This window comes from Aythya marila (assembly GCF_965140915.1).
Source record: "Aythya marila genome assembly, chromosome: 2".
Taxonomy (NCBI): Eukaryota; Metazoa; Chordata; class Aves; order Anseriformes; family Anatidae; genus Aythya; species Aythya marila.
Genome location: NC_139043.1, coordinates 91,510,666 through 91,530,782, shown reverse-complemented (window position 1 = coordinate 91,530,782; position 20,117 = coordinate 91,510,666). Strand labels below are relative to the sequence as shown.

The following is a 20,117-nucleotide window of genomic DNA, read 5'->3' as shown; positions in this document are numbered from 1 at the left end:
TTAACGAGCAGCATCAGTATTAGTTCCAAAGCTGTACAATGTGTGATATATATAATTGGCTTCTTTATGGAATTAAATTATTTCACAGACTTCTTAGAGCAGTTATGGGGGAGAAAAATGTTTGCTCCCTCTCTATGATGACAAAGAAAACTCATACAATAGAGAGCAAGCTTCATCATACTGACAGTGTAATCTCATCTTCATTCATATCTGAGGCACTACTTGTATGCATGTCTAAAATTAGATAGGCTTATTCAAATCAAAGCTTAATCTAATACTTCTATTAAGTGTATGGAAATGAAATGGTGTACCCTAGTTTGATCATGCCCATGATCTGCACATTCACATGGATTCACTGGTCAGTCCAAGTGTCATAATGTCATCTAGTGGAGTTAGGAGAACACAGTTTCAGGAAACATTCTGGGGAATTTTTAGTGAAGGGAAAATTGGATGACATTTCTATTTTCCATACCTACTAGTGGATACCAACTAATGACTCCAATTGTATTTCAGCTTGTATATGAAAGGAGAAAAGACAGAATGTCCTATTCTTTTATGGATGATATCTCATCTATAATTAATTACTTATAACCAGGCATCCAACCAATTCTATTTGTCTTCCTGACAGGCAATTGTTATGTGCCTCATTGTAAAGAGCACAGTGTGGCTGGACATCAGCATCTGATAGCCTGAAAAAGACAAGCTGACTAACTGATACCAGGGAAAATACTATGCTGAGGTTTGGAGCAGTTTATTTTCCTGCTATATTTAGTGTTGTCACAACCTCACCTGGAGTCCTGTGTGCAGTTCTAGGCTCCATGACATAACAAGGACGTTAAGGTCTTTGAAAGCAGCCAGAGGAGGGCAAGACAGTCAGTGAAAGGTCTGGAAGGCCTGTCCTGTGAGAGGGGCCAGTCAGACCGGGCATCGGGGAAATGTCCTCACCAGGAGGTGGTCAAACGCTGGCACAGGCCTCCTAGCGAGGCAGCTGATGCCCCAGGGCTGTCAGTGTTGGAGGCATTTGGACAATGCCCCATGGATGTGCTTTAACTGCTGGTGAGCCCTGAAGTGGTCAGGCGGTTGGACTCGATGACCTTTGTGGGTCCCTTCTAACTGGGCTGTTCTATTCATTCCATTCCATTCTGAACATTTGAAATTGGCAAGAAATGCTTTAGAAGTAGACAGTGTCTTCAGGGGATACGGAGCTTACATTTAAGCCTCAAGATTTACATAATTTGAATGATACTCAGAAGTCTGAGCTAAGTCCAAGATATTTAGGATGTGAAAGGCATGCAGTGAAATACATGACATTTCACAGTGCCACTAAAAATGAAAGCAGAGGAAAAAATCATGTCCTTCATTTGCGTAGCATTTGGGAGAAAAGCTGTTCCTCCCTACTACTATTACTGAAATCCATTTCTCACTATTATCAGAGTATAATTGACCCCAGTTAACGTGACTGTGCCGCTAAACACAAGCATGCTTGAATTACATACATGGGGTCAATAGGAATTAGGTGCAGTCTGAGATTCATCCTTGAATAAAATCTTCATTGCATCACTCAAGATCAAATGAAACCGTTTCATTAAAGTGAGACACACAAATGAGACTATACCATGATTGCAGTCTCAGTGATGGCATTGTTTTTGACAGCCTCCTGTCCCAAAATGACACAGAACACCTAGATGTTAAGAAGCGGTAAGGTGGGAGTGAAATAATCAGGGAGGTTGAATTGTTATTAGTTTTTCTTTCAAATGGTTCTTTGTGATTGCTATCACTGAGGGCTGTCAAAAGGCTATCACTGTTTTAGAGTATTACATTTGAAAGAACTTGCTTTGAATACTATATGTATCGTTGGTTTAATGAACAGTTTAATTACTGGTTTAGTTTTTTCCTCTAAATGGTAATTGAAACAATTAAGGAAGAGGGACTGGGAGGCTTCAAACACTCAAAAGCTTTGTGCTTTTTTTTTCTTTAAGATTTTCATGAAGAAACATTTCTTTATCTAGGGATAAAACTACTTAAAGTTCTGAAATCTCAGTAAGCCTCTTGTCTTTTGACACTGAAACCACATTAAATTTCCCTCTTTGACCTGCACCAAATATTTCCCATTAAAGTGATTTCCTCCAGTAAAAAGCTGTCTCTGTAGACTAGTATTTAGAGTAATTTATTCTTGAAATGAGGTGGGGAGATACCTGCATTCTTTTCATGTGGGCTGCCCGTCCTCTGCAGTAGCATGTCTGTCATTTTACGTTATGTGTTCATTTGCACTGCAGCACCAAAAAGGCCCAGTTATGAACAGGGGTTAAACTATGATGAGTACGTGTCAAGTCGAGGACATGAAGATGACCTTTGTACCAAACAACTTTGTCATATGTACTCACCAACTTAAGACTGGGTAATTCTCCTATGTTACAGTTTTTGGTGTTAATGAAGTGACAAGCTGGTGCTTTGGAAACATGAGAAAATGTAGAGCTAGAGACAAAGGACCTTCCTTAAGTCAGTGGTGCAGGATGGAAGCAACAGAGTTGACATTAAAGCAGCAAGCTGCCAATCTTCTTTTTCATTGTAAAGCTTCCAGAAAAAGAAGCAATTAGCCCTAGACATTAAAGGGATTTTATGATGTCATGAAAATGGGGTCATGTATATATTCAGCGCTGAGCTCATACTGAGACTGTTCATGCAGCGAATCACCATTGGCTCATTTATTAATAGTGAATATTTGCAATCTTCAGCATATACAAGTGTCATGTGTTTACACATCCCCAAAGCCTTCCAGTCTTTGAAACACTGTTTGACAGAAATGACTCAGCTTCAGTTTGCATCCTTGCCATCATGTTTATCAAAGTCTTACATATAACTTCATGATGCGTGCAGAGGCTTCAGCCTGTTTGGACTGCTAAAAAGGAGATGGAACAGCTGTAAGGGAACAATATTGATTTGAAACAACAATCATGGACACAAAAAAGTGGATTTCTTACAAGTCAGGTCAAAGTGTGAAGCTTTATGTTCCTTTTTATTTGCAGGTTTGAAAAAACAAAACAAACAAACAAACAAAAAAAAACCACACACACACCACCTCTGCCATGAGGGTTATTTTATGCTAATATTATTTTAAGTTTTTCTCTTTGTTCTCATAGGGAAGAGAGATCTGTTAAATGTTCTTTGTAAATTTAGTAGGTGGCTGCAGATTGATTTTAATAGCCTTTCACACTTCATTCTGTAAAGTCAGTTTGGGAGCTGGAAGAGTGGAAAGGGATAAGGACAGAGCTGGCAGATGGAATTTCACCTAAAACATCTGTTGAGTTTTGTGCCCTGGAGGGCTCTTATCTACACTGCTGAGACATTTGTTTTCCTCTTGTTTTTTCCTATGTGTTACGAGCTTAAAAAGTGACCAAACCGTCATAGCTCTTCTTTTTCACACTGCCTGCCTTCCTTGAAGCCAGAAGCTAAGCAGATGTATTTTGCCATGATTGCCTCACCTGCAAAAGTTTCCTTGGCATCCATAATGCCTGCCGTGCCTCCTAAAAATCCTGTCAGGAAGGGATTGAGCATCAGTCCATTAGCAGTCCCAGCCTTCTTGCCTGCCATGTCATACTTCTGTTTGATAGACAAACCGCTATAACAGGCATCAGCTGCCAGAGACAGAATGTAAACACTTTGGTTTGCCTAGGGAAGGCTCTTCTGTACTGTTGCATATGGATGAGTTTTGCCTCTCAGGATTGAGAACCCTGCTCAGCTAGATTATGATCAGCTTTGTCTAGGAGCTTGCATTAGCATGTCCTGGCTCACTCTCATCAGCCCAGATAGAGTGAGGGGAGGGCTGGACTTTGAACTTATCTATCTTTATCCATTTCTCAAGAAAACCCTATCAATGCTTCTCAGCGAGTAACTTCCAGTGTGTGTCCCTTCAGTGCAAATCTCTAATACAATCTGATGACTGCTCTTATTATGGCATCAGCCCACTGTCTCACCCACTTTTCTTCTATCTCCGCCTTCCTTGAGTTAATGTTAGGGTAGACTCAATGACTGATTCTTTTTTTTTCTGTCCTGCCTCTATTTTCTATCATCTTGAAGTGCAGATCAGGGTCGTCCATCAGAGCACGTGGCCCCAGATGACTTAGACATAAGAACAGCCGCAGAGCATCTCACCATGGCACCATCTCCACCCTTGTAGCCTCTTTCTTCCAGTGTTCACGTGCTAGGAGCATGAGGGGAGGGCAAAACCAGAATGAGACTCCTCCTAGAAACCCAAGTATTTATAATTTCTTTTTAGCCCATTTATCCTTCTGTATCCAAAGCATGCTGTGGCAGTGAATTACCTTGTAAGTAGCTGAGCAGCCAAGCCAAACTCATGCATGTCATTTGAGAAGATGTGTTCTGAGATAGGATCATCTTAATCTGAACCTTTCCAATGCCTGTGGAACCAGTTTGTTCTGAAACTTAGTTATATTCACTGCTACAAAATATATCCTAGTGATGAACCTGAATTTCCCACAATGCAGCCAAAGTGTTTACTATTACAAGGACTGGGCAAAGAAAGAGAGACAAGTTGAGGCAGGAAAGCAGCAAAATAGGGGATTCCAGCCATCTGAGGCAGAGAAGATTTGGACAAGCAGTCAGAAATGGTGTTGTACAGGAGAGAGGTGACTTGGGGAGGAGACAACAATATGAGCATGTTGAAGTTACTCTGTCTGTCTGCATTTAGACAGACTTGCAAACAGAAATAATGTGGGACAAAGTCATGTGAGACAGGATGGGAAATGCATGTAACAGTTGCTGAAGGTAAATAGATAATGTTTTAAAAACCTGCTGAACTGGACCTGCATCAGTAGCCAGGAACCTGGCAATGTGCTGGTGATATCCCCTCTTTCTGCTATAGTCCTTCTGTGCCACCTTGAGGGATTCAATGCCTGTCCTTGCCACTTAAAAAATTATCTCAGTAGCACTTCCTAACCTCTCAGGAATGGAGAGAAAATATATTAATATCCTCAGATGTAAAGTGGCAAATAAATACATTTGTATGTAAGCACAGCTAGATGGATAGATATTCATATCATTACTTATTTTCACATGATAAAAGAAACCATGCAACACCTGAAGAGGGTGGATTTCCTGAAATACTGCTCTTTGTGTCATAGGCAGCACCCTCTGTTTCACAGTTCCCTCTGTTTCACTGGTGGACTGGGTCCGCTTCATTGTGCATCTGTTATGTAGCTACAGAATTAGAGCAATGAGAGCATGGGCATTAGAGGAGTGTGGAAAAAAAAAAAAAAAAAAAAAAAAAAAAAGAGGGGGGAAAAAAAAGGAGTTACAGTATTTCACATGTACAGGAAGCTGTGACCAGATCGGTTTGATCTGACTAGTGACTGGTATCTAGTACTAGCTATCTGTACTTGTCTGGACGTTCATACCATGTCCCTGCAGGAGAAAGTGGGTTGCTGTTAAGCAATGAGGAGCGATGCTTTCTATTGTATTTAATTTATATGAAATAAGTCTTCGCAGGAAATTATTAAGCAGGAGATCTTTGTTGTTCTTCTAACTTTAATCCTTTTTTTTATGTTTTTCCCTACTGATACTTTTTACTTTCATATAAAACAATCATTCAGGTTTGCAGCTTGGAGAGGTTCAGACTTTTTTCTCGGGGGCCAGAAAAAAATGGAAATTCAGCATTTGTTAATTCCAGCTAAGAACGTCTGTGCAGAGATGGTCAGACGACCCTGAGTTAGCTACACTAATGCTTTCAGAAGCATATCCACTCATTACATTAATTCTGATGACTCAGGGAAAGAAAAGTGTTCTTAACAGGCCTAATGGGATTTTTGGCCATCTTCCCAATAGCTACCTAAAAAATTACTGGGGTGATTGCTCACTATTGATTTTCACTATGGATTTAGCCATTGATTTCAGGAAGCCAGGGGCAGCGGATGGACCAGTGCAATAGAATGCAAACAGGATTACAAGGAGAAAAAGATTGCTGTGAAGATTGGTGTTGAACCTCCACTAATTTCCTTGGTTCTAATTAGTTTCCAATTGTGCTGTGGATGTTTCCTACGCAGGGAGACAGCAGGGATGCAGTAAACTACATTGGCTTGTCGATATATGGCACCGTGTTACTTCAAACGGGCAAGAAATGCCATTAAAATCTGGATCTTTGCTTATGTTTGTTTATAAGATAACAGTTATATAGCACTGGGCACCCAAAGACAGCTCTTGCAGTGAGGGGTTCGTGGTACCGGAGACATTTTCACTGATCTAGGTAGGGGATCACTGACAGGGAGTAAGGAGGTGCCATACTTGAGAGATTCAGTGTGGGAACTGCAAACCTCATTAACAGATGATGTAGCTTGTCTTGTTGAGGAAGTCGTGGCAGAGTAGTAGTCAAGTTGCTTTTTGTAACATGTCATTGCAGGGGATGAAGACTCTTGTGAGATGGTATACTTGAAATTGCGTCCTGTTAAGCTGCTCATCAGAGCTGGTCAAGGTTAGAAAGCTCCGTGAGAGCCTAGGCTGAAGCTTTTGCCTGACACCACTTTCTCTGGAGTGTCCTTGCATGTTGCTAAGGAAACTGCAGAGGAGATAAAAGAAAGATGCTCATAGTTGTTCAGGTGACAGACTCTAAGATGAATGAGGGAAGCTAAATATTTCCTCTGTAGTCACAGGGCTAAACTGTGGCTATAACTGCAGACCTCGTCACACGGGAGAAATGTGAAAAGAAACCCCATGGTAGCAGCCAGAGGACTGCAGTTTTGATGGCCTCTGCTGCATTCCTTTTTTTTCTAGATCTTGGTAAAAGCAAATCAGCTGACTTTGAATGCATGCAGTGTACAGTTACAGTCCACCACTGAGTCTTTGAAGACAAGGAGAGCCCGGCTACACCTTCTGTATTACCTTGCTTGCATCTTCCTGCCCCTGCCTCCTCCCAGAAATCCCGTATAGGAACCTGTATGGCCATAATTAAAGTAATATTTCAACACAGTCCATTATGGTATTTTAACCTCCCTGTTTGCTAAGGAAAAAGTATTATCATCATTTTCAGGAAATAAATGGAGACAAAAGAAGATTTACCTAATTTAAGAGGAAGAGGAAAAGATAAAGAAAGTTTTGGCTGGGACATGAATTTAATATATGTTTCCAGACTTTTCAGTATCATGCATTACACCTGTGTTTTTTTTGTTTGGTTGGTTGGTTTTGTGTGTGTTTTGTTTTTGTTGTTGTTGTTGTTTTCTTTCCTATGCATTATTTCCACAAGTATTAGTCTACTACTTCCCCATTTACCCCTTCTCAGTACTAGCTATAGCTTAATCCTCTGTGTTGTTTACCTCTGGCTTTCACTTCCCTGGCTAGCAGCAGTTTTCCCCAAAGCCTTCAGCCTACAAGATAGCTAGGGACACACAGTTGGATATAGAGATGCAGACCTTTTCCTGTTACCCACAAGGGGAAGCTCTGTTGAAGTCAGAGCTAGGAAGCCACAGAAGCCTTGGGTTCCTTCCCCTCCCTTCCCTTCCCTTCCCTTCCCTTCCCTTCCCTTCCCTTCCCTTCCCTTCCCTTCCCTTCCCTTCCCTTCCCTTCCCTTCCCTTCCCTTCCCTTCCCTTCCCTTCCCTTCCCTTCCCTTCCCTTCCCTTCCCTTCCCTTCCCTTCCCTTCCCTTCCCTTCCCTTCCCTTCCCTTCCCTTCCCTTCCCTTTCCTTGATGTCATTTTATCAAACTGGAATGTCATTATCACTGAATGCAGTTGTAAAAAAAGAAAAAGCTAAGAGCAAATATGAGTGGTAGGGGAGACCCGTGACCATTGAGGTGCCAAATCAGATAAAACCAAGATGTTTAGCCTACTCATCAGCCTGTTCAGTTTCAAATAGCTAGTCCTTGGATTCCTGAAGTTTATATATGTTCCAAATAAGCCCATGCCCTAATTCAATGCATATACTACAGGGAAGGAAAAGGCAGTTGAAAAAATGTGAGGTCATCCTTTAAGAATCAAGACTGTGTTTCATTTCTTCCTTATAATCACCTCATCCCAAAAGCATCTACTAGCTTCTGGATCTCAGAAATGTAAAATTCTTGTTACTCCATTACACACATAGGACCTACAGTTTGTTATGTATATGGCATCTTCTAGGTGAGAATTCCTGCAGAATGGCAAGCCATGTATTCTGAATTATGCTGATGTTTCCCACCTGCTTCTCTCCCAAGCAATCTTACCTGTTATTTGACTGTCTTTGAAACCAGCAGATAAAATTATCACATCGACAGCAAAGTTCCTGGAAAGTAAATATTTCCACTATCAGGACACCAGGTTTGGCAATTCCAGTAAATTTCAGTTTCTCAGTCTAATATGCCACTGCGATTTGCCAAGGAGTTTTTGGTTGGAGTGAGTGATGCATGTGCGTAAAGTCAAGAGAGATTTACATCCACTTACCAATTAATTTAAACTATTGTCAACAACAGGAGATGCAATAAGCAACAGAGGATCAGCTTCATCAATATTGCAGAAACCTGCCCAGGTAGAAATTATTTCCCTGAGATAGAAAAAAAATGCCTCTCTTGCAGTAAACCATGTTATTAAACAAGTTTAATGGTACTGTGACTCAGCTAAAATACTTTTTTTCCTCTACTAAATGATTTGGAAACAAGTGCTTATATAAATATATATATATATTTAATTCTGACCTACTTCTTATAAATTATATTAAACAAGATTAAGTATGCATTTGCATCAGCAACATTTCACAGTCAAATGCTGGATGACAGAAAGAGCTAGCTTACTTTCTTTCCAATCCCATGCCATGAATCAGTGAATTAATTTACCAGTGGATGTGGAGCACAGTGTCGTGAAGCCTGTTTTATAAGCAACCATCAGTGCTGTGCAATGAAATTCTTCTAATGAGCAAATGTGTCGGATAGACAAACTGCTCTGTAATTTGGTCATTGTAGGAAGTAGAATGAGAATTTCCAGCCCCGATTCCTGAAGGACAGTACCTGCCAGTACTGACTTTAAGATTATTTTTTTTCTGGACACTTCATGACCTATTATAAAAAGGTCCTTTATTCATATAAATAAGTCTTGCGATACTCCATAAAATAACTTCAGCAGGGATTCCTAAAGAATCCATCATTCGTGGTGAAAATCTTAGACCTAGTTGGTTAGAAGTAATGCAAAACTATGTGCTATTTTTAAATCTTTACTTAGTCTATATCTACCTGCAGTAACAACATCGTTCTCAGATTTATTTTAATAGAATCTGAAGCCAGAGAGAAGCTTGTGCCCTGCAGCTGACCTCTGCAGAGCTCCTGAAGTGAATGGATAGCAGAAGTCAGTCGTTTAGTAAAGGCAGAAGAGTCAACAGTGTGACAGAGAAAAGGAAATCAGGACACGTGAGAATCTCATTTTTGTCCACCTAAGTATGAACTAAAATGCCATCTGTCCAATAGGAAACTGTTGTAGGGAGATGTGTTAAAAACAAACAAATAAATAAATAAAGCCCTCCCCGCCTCAATATTTTTAAAATAATAATAATTTAAAACTTCTAACAGTATTTACTAGACAGACTGCTATGAAAAATAAATAAATAAATGTAAGCACTTGGTCATTCTGGCAATACTAAAGGCTGACTTGCTGAGGTTGGCAACTGTGCTTAAAAAATGAATTCTGTCTGAAAAAAAGAAGTACTTTAAAACATTTTTTTTTAGATGGACTTTATTCATGTGTGTTTATTAAATTCGAAGACCACAGCCTGGAAGTGTGAAAAGCACCTTTTGCTTGTCAAAAGTCAAGATGATCTGACATGAGAGGTGTTGGGGTGTGAAGCAGCCTGCAGGGCTTGGCCCACTGTAGCCAGCTTCAGAAAAAGTAATGAATGCCAAGGGACTCTGAGGGACAGAAGAGACTCCAAGATGTTGTGGTGGCTTAATTACCATGTCCTCACTGACTGAAGTAGGTAAAAATGCTGTAAGATTTCTTCATATGCATTTTGCAGTTTAATTGTAGTCTTTAAGCTCTGAAAGGCCAAGGCACAATGGTTCCCAACATTGGACCCAGGGAACCACCAAAGCTGATGATCTGAGAACACAAAGCCGTGTACTTACCATTAGTGCCATTCATGCTTCTCTGCCTTCATTGATGAACATGTTCCTGGCTCCCAAAAGTCAGCCCCAGACAGAGCTGCAAGCAGCACGCTGTATTTCATAACCCTGAGCTCCATTCCCATTATTGCTCCTTACGGCAGTTTTAAAGATGTGCTTTATTTAAATAAGCTTCTCTTCATTGAAATAACTGCAACAGATGTTTTATGTTCTGTTTGTTTAGCTATGTGGTAACACTGTGGAGAGAGATTAAATTAACTCCCCAAGCAGCATATTTCTAGGGTGAAGCTAAAGAAGACAGAGAAGCATATGTCCAAGGGAAAGTCAAGCGTGCATTCAAGGGACGGATAGATTGGCAGTGCTGCACGTACTGATTCTTTACATGGTTTCATTGCTTTCAGTGCAAAAGTGTGTATCACATCACCAAGATCGGCAGGGCGCTTACTGTGCTTTTTTAAGCTTTAGAGTTGTGATAACAGAAATGGATTAATTCTAAAGCTTATGGCTAATTTATCTTTGTTCTCCTGAACCATATTTCCCTATATTCCCCTAATGGTCCTGCATTTTTATGTATTAATAATCTTTGTCTACTGTACAGATTAACATATATCATAGTTAAAAGTGTTATTGAAGAAAGGGTATTGGGTCATGTCACATATTTCACTTCTTAACGCTCAGCAAGGCTAGAATGAAATTTCAGGGCCTTCATTAAAGCATAGTAGTAATTTATTTGACGAAATGTAAAAGATTAAAAAAAAAATCCTGTTAACAATTCATTGAAGCTGGGTCATGGAAACTTCATCACACTGCATACACTTGGATAATCAAGGCTGCCCAGCAATCTTTCTTAAAAAAATAATAGTAATAAAAAGATATATTTTAAAGCTTTTTGTATACTGAGTAAATAAATCCAAACACTGTACAAATTCAGTAGTGAAATATCTGTCATGATTTTAGCCTTGCTTGTCATCATTAACAGAACGATAGATCCACCCACGAGTCACAAGCACCATGACAAACTGTGTTAAGTCAGGATGACAACTTTTCTCATCTAAATGAAAAAAGAAGTCAAGAAAATGTCACTGTTCCCAGACTGAAGTCTTTTGACAACACAAAGTTAATGACACCACAACAATCTTTCTCAACAGATGCCTTTAACTATAACTTTGATGTGAGAAACATGCTTTGAGCACGGCGTATTCTCCAAAGCATTAGTCATGAATAGGCATCTTGGGTCGGATTCGTTCCTCTTCTTTCCAGGTCCGGATATATAGAGTTATTTTGGTTGTATCTCCATTTGAGTGGTGAACCGTTTTGAATTAATGGAGCAGGACACATTTAAGTATGAACTTTGGTAACTTGTGCACTGTAGGTGTAGGATTTATTGTGTTGTATACAGCACGTTTTTGTGTGGAGTACCTTGTGTCCAACACAGGGGGGAAAAAAAAAAAAAAAAAAGTGAATGCTCTTTGAACTGCTTTTAGCAGAGCTAAACCAAGCAGCTGAGATAGTGAAATTAAAGGCATTTGGTAGCAAACTCAGAGATGTCAGAAGGCTGACATCAGATGGCTGATGATGTCAGAAGATGTGAGACAGAAGATGGGCTGAGAAAGCATCAGCATTTTCTGATGATCCAGAAAATGCTTGCTACAAACCAATACAAAGAGAATTTATGTTTAAAAAAGATAAAAGCCAACAGTTTAATGCTAGGTTGAATGTTTAACAAGGCCAAGTGCCGGGTCCTGCACCTGGGGCGCAATAACCCCAAGCAGAGCTACAGGCTGGGAGAGGAATGGTTGGAGAGCTGCCAGGCAGAGAAGGACCTGGGAGTGATGGTGGACAGTCGGCTGAATATGAGCCAGCAGTGTGCTCAGGTGGCCAAGAAGGCCAACGGCATCCTGGCTTGTATTAGGAACAGCGTGACCAGCAGGGCTAGGGAGGTGATCGTCCCCCTGTACTCAGCTCTGGTGAGGCCGCACCTCGAGTACTGTGTTCAGTTTTGGGCCCCTCGCTACAAGAAGGACATCGAGGTGCTTGAGCGGGTGCAGAGAAGGGCGACGAAGCTGGTGAGGGGCCTGGAGAACAAGTCCTACGAGGAGCGGCTGAGGGAGCTGGGCTTGTTCAGCCTGGAGAAGAGGAGGCTCAGGGGAGACCTTATCGCTCTTTTTAGGTACCTCAAGGGAGGCTGTAGCGAGGTGGGGGTTGGCCTGTTCTCCCACGTGCCTGGTGACAGGACGAGGGGGAATGGGTTTAAGTTGAGCCAGGGGAGTTTTAGGCTAGATGTTAGGAAGAACTTCTTCACTGAAAGGGTTGTGAGGCATTGGAACAGGCTGCCCAGGGAAGTGGTGGAGTCACCATCCTTGGAAGTCTTCAAAAGACGTTTAGATGTAGAGCTTAGGGATATGGTTTAGTGGAGGGCTGTTAGCGTTAGGTTGGAGGTTGGACTCGATGACCTTGAGGTCTCTTCCAACCTAGAAAATTCTGTGATTCTGTGATTCTGTGATTTCCAGCGATAGCTCAGGCAGGAAAAGCATGGTCTTACAGCTAGGGAAATGACTGGTTTTGAAATGATCAATGCTTCTGTTCCTGGACCTTTGGACTGAGCTGTCATTCTGCACATCGCTGAGTCTTAGCTCCCTGAGAGGAGGACAGTGTTGCTGGCATACCTGAGTCCTCTCAAATTGTAAGGTGTGTATTTTTAGAGCTCCAGGTTCCCCATTTTGCAGAAGAGGAGGTAAAGCACAGAGAGATTACCGCAGTATGTGCGAGGTTGTTCTGGAAGTTTGCAGGAGGGGTAGGATGTACCAGTTTTTGTGCTACCTTTCTGACCTTCTGTCCTTCTCCCAGTCTTGACCAGGCTTGTTCATCATTTGTCGTGGAAGAAATAGCTGGTTGTATCTATACCTGCTCAGTTATCCTTAGCACCATCTGTTGTTGCTTTTTCAAATCAACATAAAGAGTGTTCATATCCCTGCAGTGTGCTTCCATGGTTTCTGAGCTGTGCTAAGAGCATCCCCACAGCGTGCTTCCCTTGTTTCCTAGCTGTGCTATGAAACCCTGACAATCTGCATCTCTTCTCTGCAGGGCCACCCTCCCAGTGCACACATATCTGCATCTCCTTCCGAGACATGTATAGATGCATGACTCCATTCTTTGCACAGCCTTTTTGTTCCTTCACATAAATTCATTCATGCCAGCTTGTCATCAGTTACTGTATTTATGCCCATTCATTATTTAGTGGATGATAAAGAAATGGTATAATTCAGAAAAGCACAACACCAGGAAAATAAGTGGACGAGGTTTCCTTCAGCTACCTGAAGAGGTGTCCCAGGCCTCTCTCCTCACCTTGTAGGTGATGCTTGTAGGTGACGGTTCAGTCCAGACCCACTTGACTGCAGGCGTGTAATTAGCACTACTAGTGTAAGAGCACGAGTTTAAAAGTAAGCACATGGGCTGGCATTAACAGGATCCGGGCCTAAACAGAACAACTCTCCATGTGTGTGTGTTACTGGTATGTGCTCTGTGCCCTCTCTCAATGCCAATGTAATTATCTTCTGCCTTTACTGTTTTCTTTCAGCTGAAATAACAAGGCTGAAAAATCCTCAGTGTGTATGGGAATGCTGAAAGCTACAGTCAGTCGTTAATAATTTAGAGAGGTAATTTACCTCCAATTGATTTGTACCCTTAAAACATTGTATGTTTTTCACCACAACTCTAAAATGTCTGTCTTCTGTTCTTCTCTTATGTCTGTGAATTGGGAAGGTGGAAAAGATGGCCAGCCTCCACAACATACATGTGCGCACGGGTTGCTTCTGTAACACAGGAGCCTGCCAGATGCATTTGGGTATAAGCGATGAGGACATCCAAAGGAACCTGCAGGTTAGTTTCTGAATGAGATTATGTGATACACTGACCATGGAAAATACCTAGATTCCGTGACCAAGAAAACATCTTCTGGCTATCAGTTCTGGATTTCCTGGGGGATGGGAGGTTTGAAGGGGAGAGAAGAAAATCTGATCCTACCTATATCCAACAACAACAACAGCAAAAGCTAAATAGTAAAGAATAAAGTAGGTGTAACGTAAATGAAGGTAGGTTTAATTTGCTTTCCCTGATTTTTCAACTTAATTACCATGGTAAAGAAATAATTGAATTGATACGTTGAAATTAGGTCTTGAAACAAATTTGATGGACCCAAAGCAGAGTAGGTTGGTTTTATTTCATTGGAAAATATGAAAATGTGGCTTCTTGGTCTGATATGGAATTACATGAAATCCAGCCTTCCTGCAGAATGGAAGTTCCCAGACAATTTGTCTCATGTTGTTCCTTAAGTATCTTTAGTAGTACTTATTAATTATTACATTGGGACATTGCAGTTTAAAAGACATACACAAACTGGACAAGAAACAATAAATGAGAATACCCAGTGAAACTCTGACAGTGAAATAAATTTAGATGACTTCTACTTAGATTATTGATGTGTTAGACTGGTAGAACGTGAACGTAAAGACTGCTTTCTAGATGACTAATATTTTCCATAAATCATTATTAAAAGATGTATAGCAGGATGTATTACAGTGAAGTGGGGGAGGCTTCACATCTGTGTATTTGTCAGATTTTGAAATTACAGTATATTAATACAGAACTATTCAAAACTTTATTAATGGTATTCCTCAAAAGAGAAAAAATATATATAATGGCTATATGGGTATTATAGCTCCCTTATCATTTCACAGAGGCATTTAGATACCTTTTGCAAGCACATTTATATGCAAGACTGATAGCACAAGATCTTAAACAGGGATAGCTCTTTAGTACCTTCCATGGCAAAATGGTTGTTTAATTTACTATTGAAAGCTCCATGTCCATAGTTTATTCATGAATAGTCTGTTTAAGAGCAGGTGAGTGATGCTTGAATTTTCAAGAGGGTGCAGGTTCCCCAGGATAATTAGAGAAAGGAAAAAAAAGCTCTTCCCGTCTCTTAAAGCGCAAAATACCAAATGGCCAGGTACACTTATCTTGTTTCTTCTCACCAGAGGAAGATTTTGATAAGCCTCATATGGGTCTGTATCATGTTAATAAAGCTCGACATTTTAACCAGGATGGGCTAAACACAAAAGCCAAAATTACAGACATTTCATCTGCCACAAGTGGTATGATGAAGTAGTACAGTCAACCAGTTACTATTTTGAGACATTCTTGCCAGTCCTTTGGAAAGATTTGGATGAGTTATTGACAGCATTACTTTGTAGGGGGAAGACATCTTTTTTCATATTACTGGCATATGTACTTTGTTTTTGCTTTTCCCAGTGTGCTGACTGTGTTCTTCCTCCCCTGATGTTCATGTTCAAAGTGCTTGTGAGGGAGGACCTTCTATCGTCAAGGGTCCCTGGAGAATTGTGGTTAGTTTTCTTAGGATGTTAGGTAGGAACTCATTTACTTATTTGCACAGCAGGAACCTCTCTCATCAGTCAATCAATCAATACTTGGCAGAAGTGTTCCACATATATTAACAGATGCAACCTAATTTTGTAAATGTTGCTTCTGCTCTATTGTCACAAATAAAAGCTATGTTCCAGTGCATTACAATATTTGCTACTGCATTGCATGCTTTGACATAGTTTTTTTTTATTTCTCCTGGAAAAAATGGGACCTGTGTTCACTGAACTGTGACATTTCTTGCTTTAAAAAGCCCTCATGTAAATAATCTATTCACACTTCCATTTTTATTTAACAGAAATGCATAAATAAATGAATTTCAGAGGGGAAAAAAAAAAAAAAACAGCTGCTGCATTTAAAGGAATAAGGGTGCTGACATAGAACTAAATCTTGTGTCCATTGGTAAGCTAATGTTAGGTAGGTGATCAAAGGGAGTTTCTGGCTTATCTCGCTGGAAATGAGTGGCAGCACTCACTGACCTACTCAACTGAAGGAGAAATTTCTGCTCCACTCCACCTCCAGGGAGTTTTCTGGGGAGTGCTGTATGAAAGATACATCAAATATAAGGTTATTGGAGGTCAGTATTAGGATATTTGAGGGACAAATTTTTAAACAAAGGTTTATCATGAGCTGAAGCCTGTGTTTTTCAAATGAAGCAATGTTAGGGGGAAGGCTACTTCCATCTGTCCTGAAAGCAACATGTTGACTGGATCAGCAAGACAAATCTACTGGATATCACAATGATGAGGGAACTCACTTTGGATGTTCCAGTTTTATATTCAAGTCTCTGCTTTGCTAAATGTCCCAGACCAGTTCTTAGCAGTGTATCTGTCCACTGGGCTGTTTAAGACAAACCATGAGTAAGCGATTGATTGTATAAAACAGAACTGTTCTGACAGCAAGTATCAAGAAGTGTAGTGGTTTGTTCATCTACCTGAATGTAATGTCCCAGTTTAAATCTCACTGAACTAATGAAGTCGAGACCAGAATATATCTGGAGACTTCCCTCGCTAACAGGACGTTCTGGCACGAGCAAACTTCTTCTGATTCTTAACATAAGTTTTTGAAAAGTCTCTCTTGCCTTAAGGTAGAATAGGGCAAGCATCTCAAAATGATCTTCTTCCCAGCTTGAGAAGGTAATAAGACAATTGGGATTTTTTTTTCTCTATTCTTTCTTTGTATTCATGGGTTACCTGTGTATTTCTGAAAACAGTTTTTTGGTTAGAATTAATAGACTAGTGAATAACTATGTAAAGTAAGAAGGTCTGTCATAATAGCTCTGTTTGTCTTCCTGTTTCAAACTAGGCTGGCCATGTCTGTGGAGATGATATAGACATAATTGATGGACGTCCCACTGGTTCTGTGAGAATATCCTTTGGCTACATGTCTTCCTTTGAAGATGCACAGACTTTCTTGAAATTCATCGTAGCCACCAGGTTCTCCAAGTCAGACACTGAGATTTCCTTCCAGTCCTCTGTTACAAAGCTGACGACAGAGCCTGTCCCAGATGATGGCACTTACTTTAAGAATGCAGATAAATTGTCTCCAAGAACACACATCTCGGACAGAGAACTTGGGAATAATTCATCTGTGACAGTGAAGACTGTTGACTGGCAGCCAGCGGAGTCTGAGTCGGAAAGCATAAGGGCAACTATTTCTGAGACTGCGGTGCCAACATACAGAGGAGATGGCAACCCCATTACTGTCACCAACATTTTCCTTTACCCAATCAAATCCTGCTCTGCATTTGAGGTATATGTTTTAATATATTCTTAAATATTCATCCCAACCTTGTGTTTTTTTTCATTACCCCTGTTGAACGTGTCAACCAGGAATAACATGTATATGAGATACTAGGAAATAGTATATGGATAACCATTTTTTCCTTTTCTCCAATTCCTAGGATCAAGTCTTACATGATAAGGCACTTTCAAAGTGTTTCAATTAGACTGAAGTTACAGGAATGAGATGCGTCTTCAGCTCTCCCCTCCCCCCGCCCAACAGACAAATCTGCACATAATATGCAGTCTTAGGAAAAAAAAGAAAAAAAAAAAAAAACAGTTGGATTTGCAAAACTTGACTAAAATATAATCAAGTAATTAGTATGCTTTCACAGAATGACATGTGATGGACTTGAAGGCATTGATGGGTAGGCAGCAATTGAGAAATAACTTGATTAACATGTTATAATTGAGAGGAGGCTGATTTACATTACAAAGAAATGTTATCATTAAAAATACATTTGCAACAGAAATATGACATTTAAGTGTTGCTGCGCTACTTGAAAGTTCACTCTTTGAAGATTTTAATTGCTTTTTTGCCAAGTTAATAATATCATCACCTTAGCTGTGACTTTTTTTTTTTTTAATAATGCATGATGAAATAGGTGTATGGCCCACACATGACCTGGACTGTGACTCTGCTTAGTACCATACTGGGAAGTGATTTAATGAATGTCAATAACAGTATAACTTTCCCTATGAAAACTTGCTGGTCTAGGTCACTGTCTCACATCTGAATGAAAATTGGGGTCAAATCCAGTGACAAATCACCTGCATTTAAAATATTGCTTCTCAGCTGATTTGGTTGTGATTTATTTATTTTTTTCTTAATACAGAAAGAATCTGGGGAATTGAAGCAAAGGGTATTACGGCATGGTCAACAAACCAACTACATTTTTAAACTTGGTTTTGCTCATAATGTTTCTAATTCAGAGGCACAATCTCAAGCATTACATGAGATCTGAACAATTTTCCACCCCTTACTAACCTCCCACTAAATCAAACTGTTTAGAAAATCAAAGTAATCCCACATTTCTTGTGAGAATATTTTAACCTCTGTTTAAGTGTTGCAGGTATTATGGTTTTATTACAGAAGCTCTCTACAGAAGCTGCTGAAATATGTTCTAGCAGTATTCAGGTCCCTTTGGGGTTAAATTCTATTTTAACATGCAGGCCAATGTTACGAGATACATACCACAACATTCATTGCTAGGAAGGCTTTGAAATGATTGTACCCAGGAGCAGGTAAGATATACCTCAGCATGAAAGACAGCTCATGTTTTCCCACAAACTAAGCTAGTTTTCCTCTCTTCAAGCTCTGTGGGGAAACTACCCTAGTTGATAAATGCATATAAACCTGGCACTCCCTGGCAGACAGAACTGGAGTTTTATATGGAGGGGGAAATCCACATTCTTCATGCATACTTCTCGTCCCAGTTAGTGGACCCACTGTGAAAGCAGAGTTCATCTTACTTGATCTTACCCCTCTGAAGGTAGATATTATTCTTTAAGCAGTGAGAGGTAGATACCTCCTAATTCATCTTATCATAAAATAGGCATCTGTAGTAGGAAAATGAATTGTTGCTGGATATTTCTGTCTCTTTCCATTTACTACAGGAGGAATAGGTTGGATAAAACAGAAGGAATGGGTTCTCATGGTCTTCAGTTAGAAGCCAAGAATTAAAATTCAGTTTAATGGTTTTAATACAAAATACCTTTTAAATGCTTTGTGCTTGTTGGAAAGTTAGGAAAAATATTTTCCCTGTTAAAATTTTATCTCCATTTTTATTAGTTAGAAGGTAGCTCTAAGCTAGTTGATGTGAAAAATTGAAAGTGGTTTAGGTATTAGGCTGCAGTAAATTCATTCATCTTGTACTTGGATTCTTGAGGTCAGAATCTCATAGATTTGTAAGTTCAAGTGCAGTCCTCCAGCTCATATGGTAGGTCAGACCTTCCGTGTGTAGCAAATGGGCTTTATTGGGAAGTAGATGATCACTTGCATTTGCCTAAAATAAAATGTGGAGTGGAAGATTCCACCTAATTGTGTGTGCAGGACTTCGTCCATCTGCCAGTGAAGTCTACCCGTTGACTTGGTGGCTGCAGGGCAGATGACTTGATTAGTGGCAGGAGGACAGACTTGATGAGGACATGAATACAAGCTCACAGCTGTTTGATCTCCACTTTAGAGTCACATAATCTCCTCTTTACCTAAACTCTGATTTCTCTAGTCTATTCTAAGTGTTTTAGGGCAGGAGGTACTTGACTTCCCAAGAAAATGAGAGTGACGAGTGTGCTTTGGCAGCTGGGAGGATGAAGCATTAAGGTTTTCAGCTTACTGCAGGTTGGTTAGCTCCTGCAGCATGTATGTTTCATCAAGTGTTCCTGGCCACTGGACTGTCTGTTCAGTGATGTTACATGGATTTTCTACATATGGCTCAGGAAGCAGAAGGCAGAATATTTTAACTGAATGTCTTAAATGTGCTTTAATTTCCCTACAATTATTTTATTAAACAGGGAGAAGCAGAAAAGAGGAGTAGCCTGTGTCCCTGACCACATTTTTCTTCTTTTCCAGCATAAAAACATGTTTTAAACATGCATTTTTAAACATGAACATCTCTTATGTCAATTAATTTTGCATAATTACTTAGTGCAGTGTGCCCAGTGAAAGAGGTTAGGACTTTAAACATTAATAACTTTATTATTCTTGCAGTAGATTTCAGAGGATAAAAATTGCAGCTCAACACAGAAGACAAATTAGCTTTTAATTCAAAATACAATGCAAATTCTTAGTGATCAGTAGTTAAATTATGTGTA

The 20,117-nt window shown here is 40.0% G+C and overlaps 1 protein-coding gene across 5 annotated transcripts in view; it reads left to right on the top strand.

Annotated features, from left to right (window-relative positions):
- MOCOS (molybdenum cofactor sulfurase) overlaps positions 1-20,117 on the top strand; it is a 224,487-nt gene that overhangs the window by 170,379 nt on the left and 33,991 nt on the right. For all 5 annotated transcript variants that reach the window (XM_082752602.1, XM_082752601.1, XM_082752603.1 and 2 more), the window contains 2 exons: positions 13,846-13,962; positions 16,828-17,274. In XM_082752602.1, coding sequence (XP_082608728.1) covers positions 13,846-13,962; positions 16,828-17,274 — 564 coding nt within the window. The remainder of the gene's footprint in view (positions 1-13,845; positions 13,963-16,827; positions 17,275-20,117) is intronic.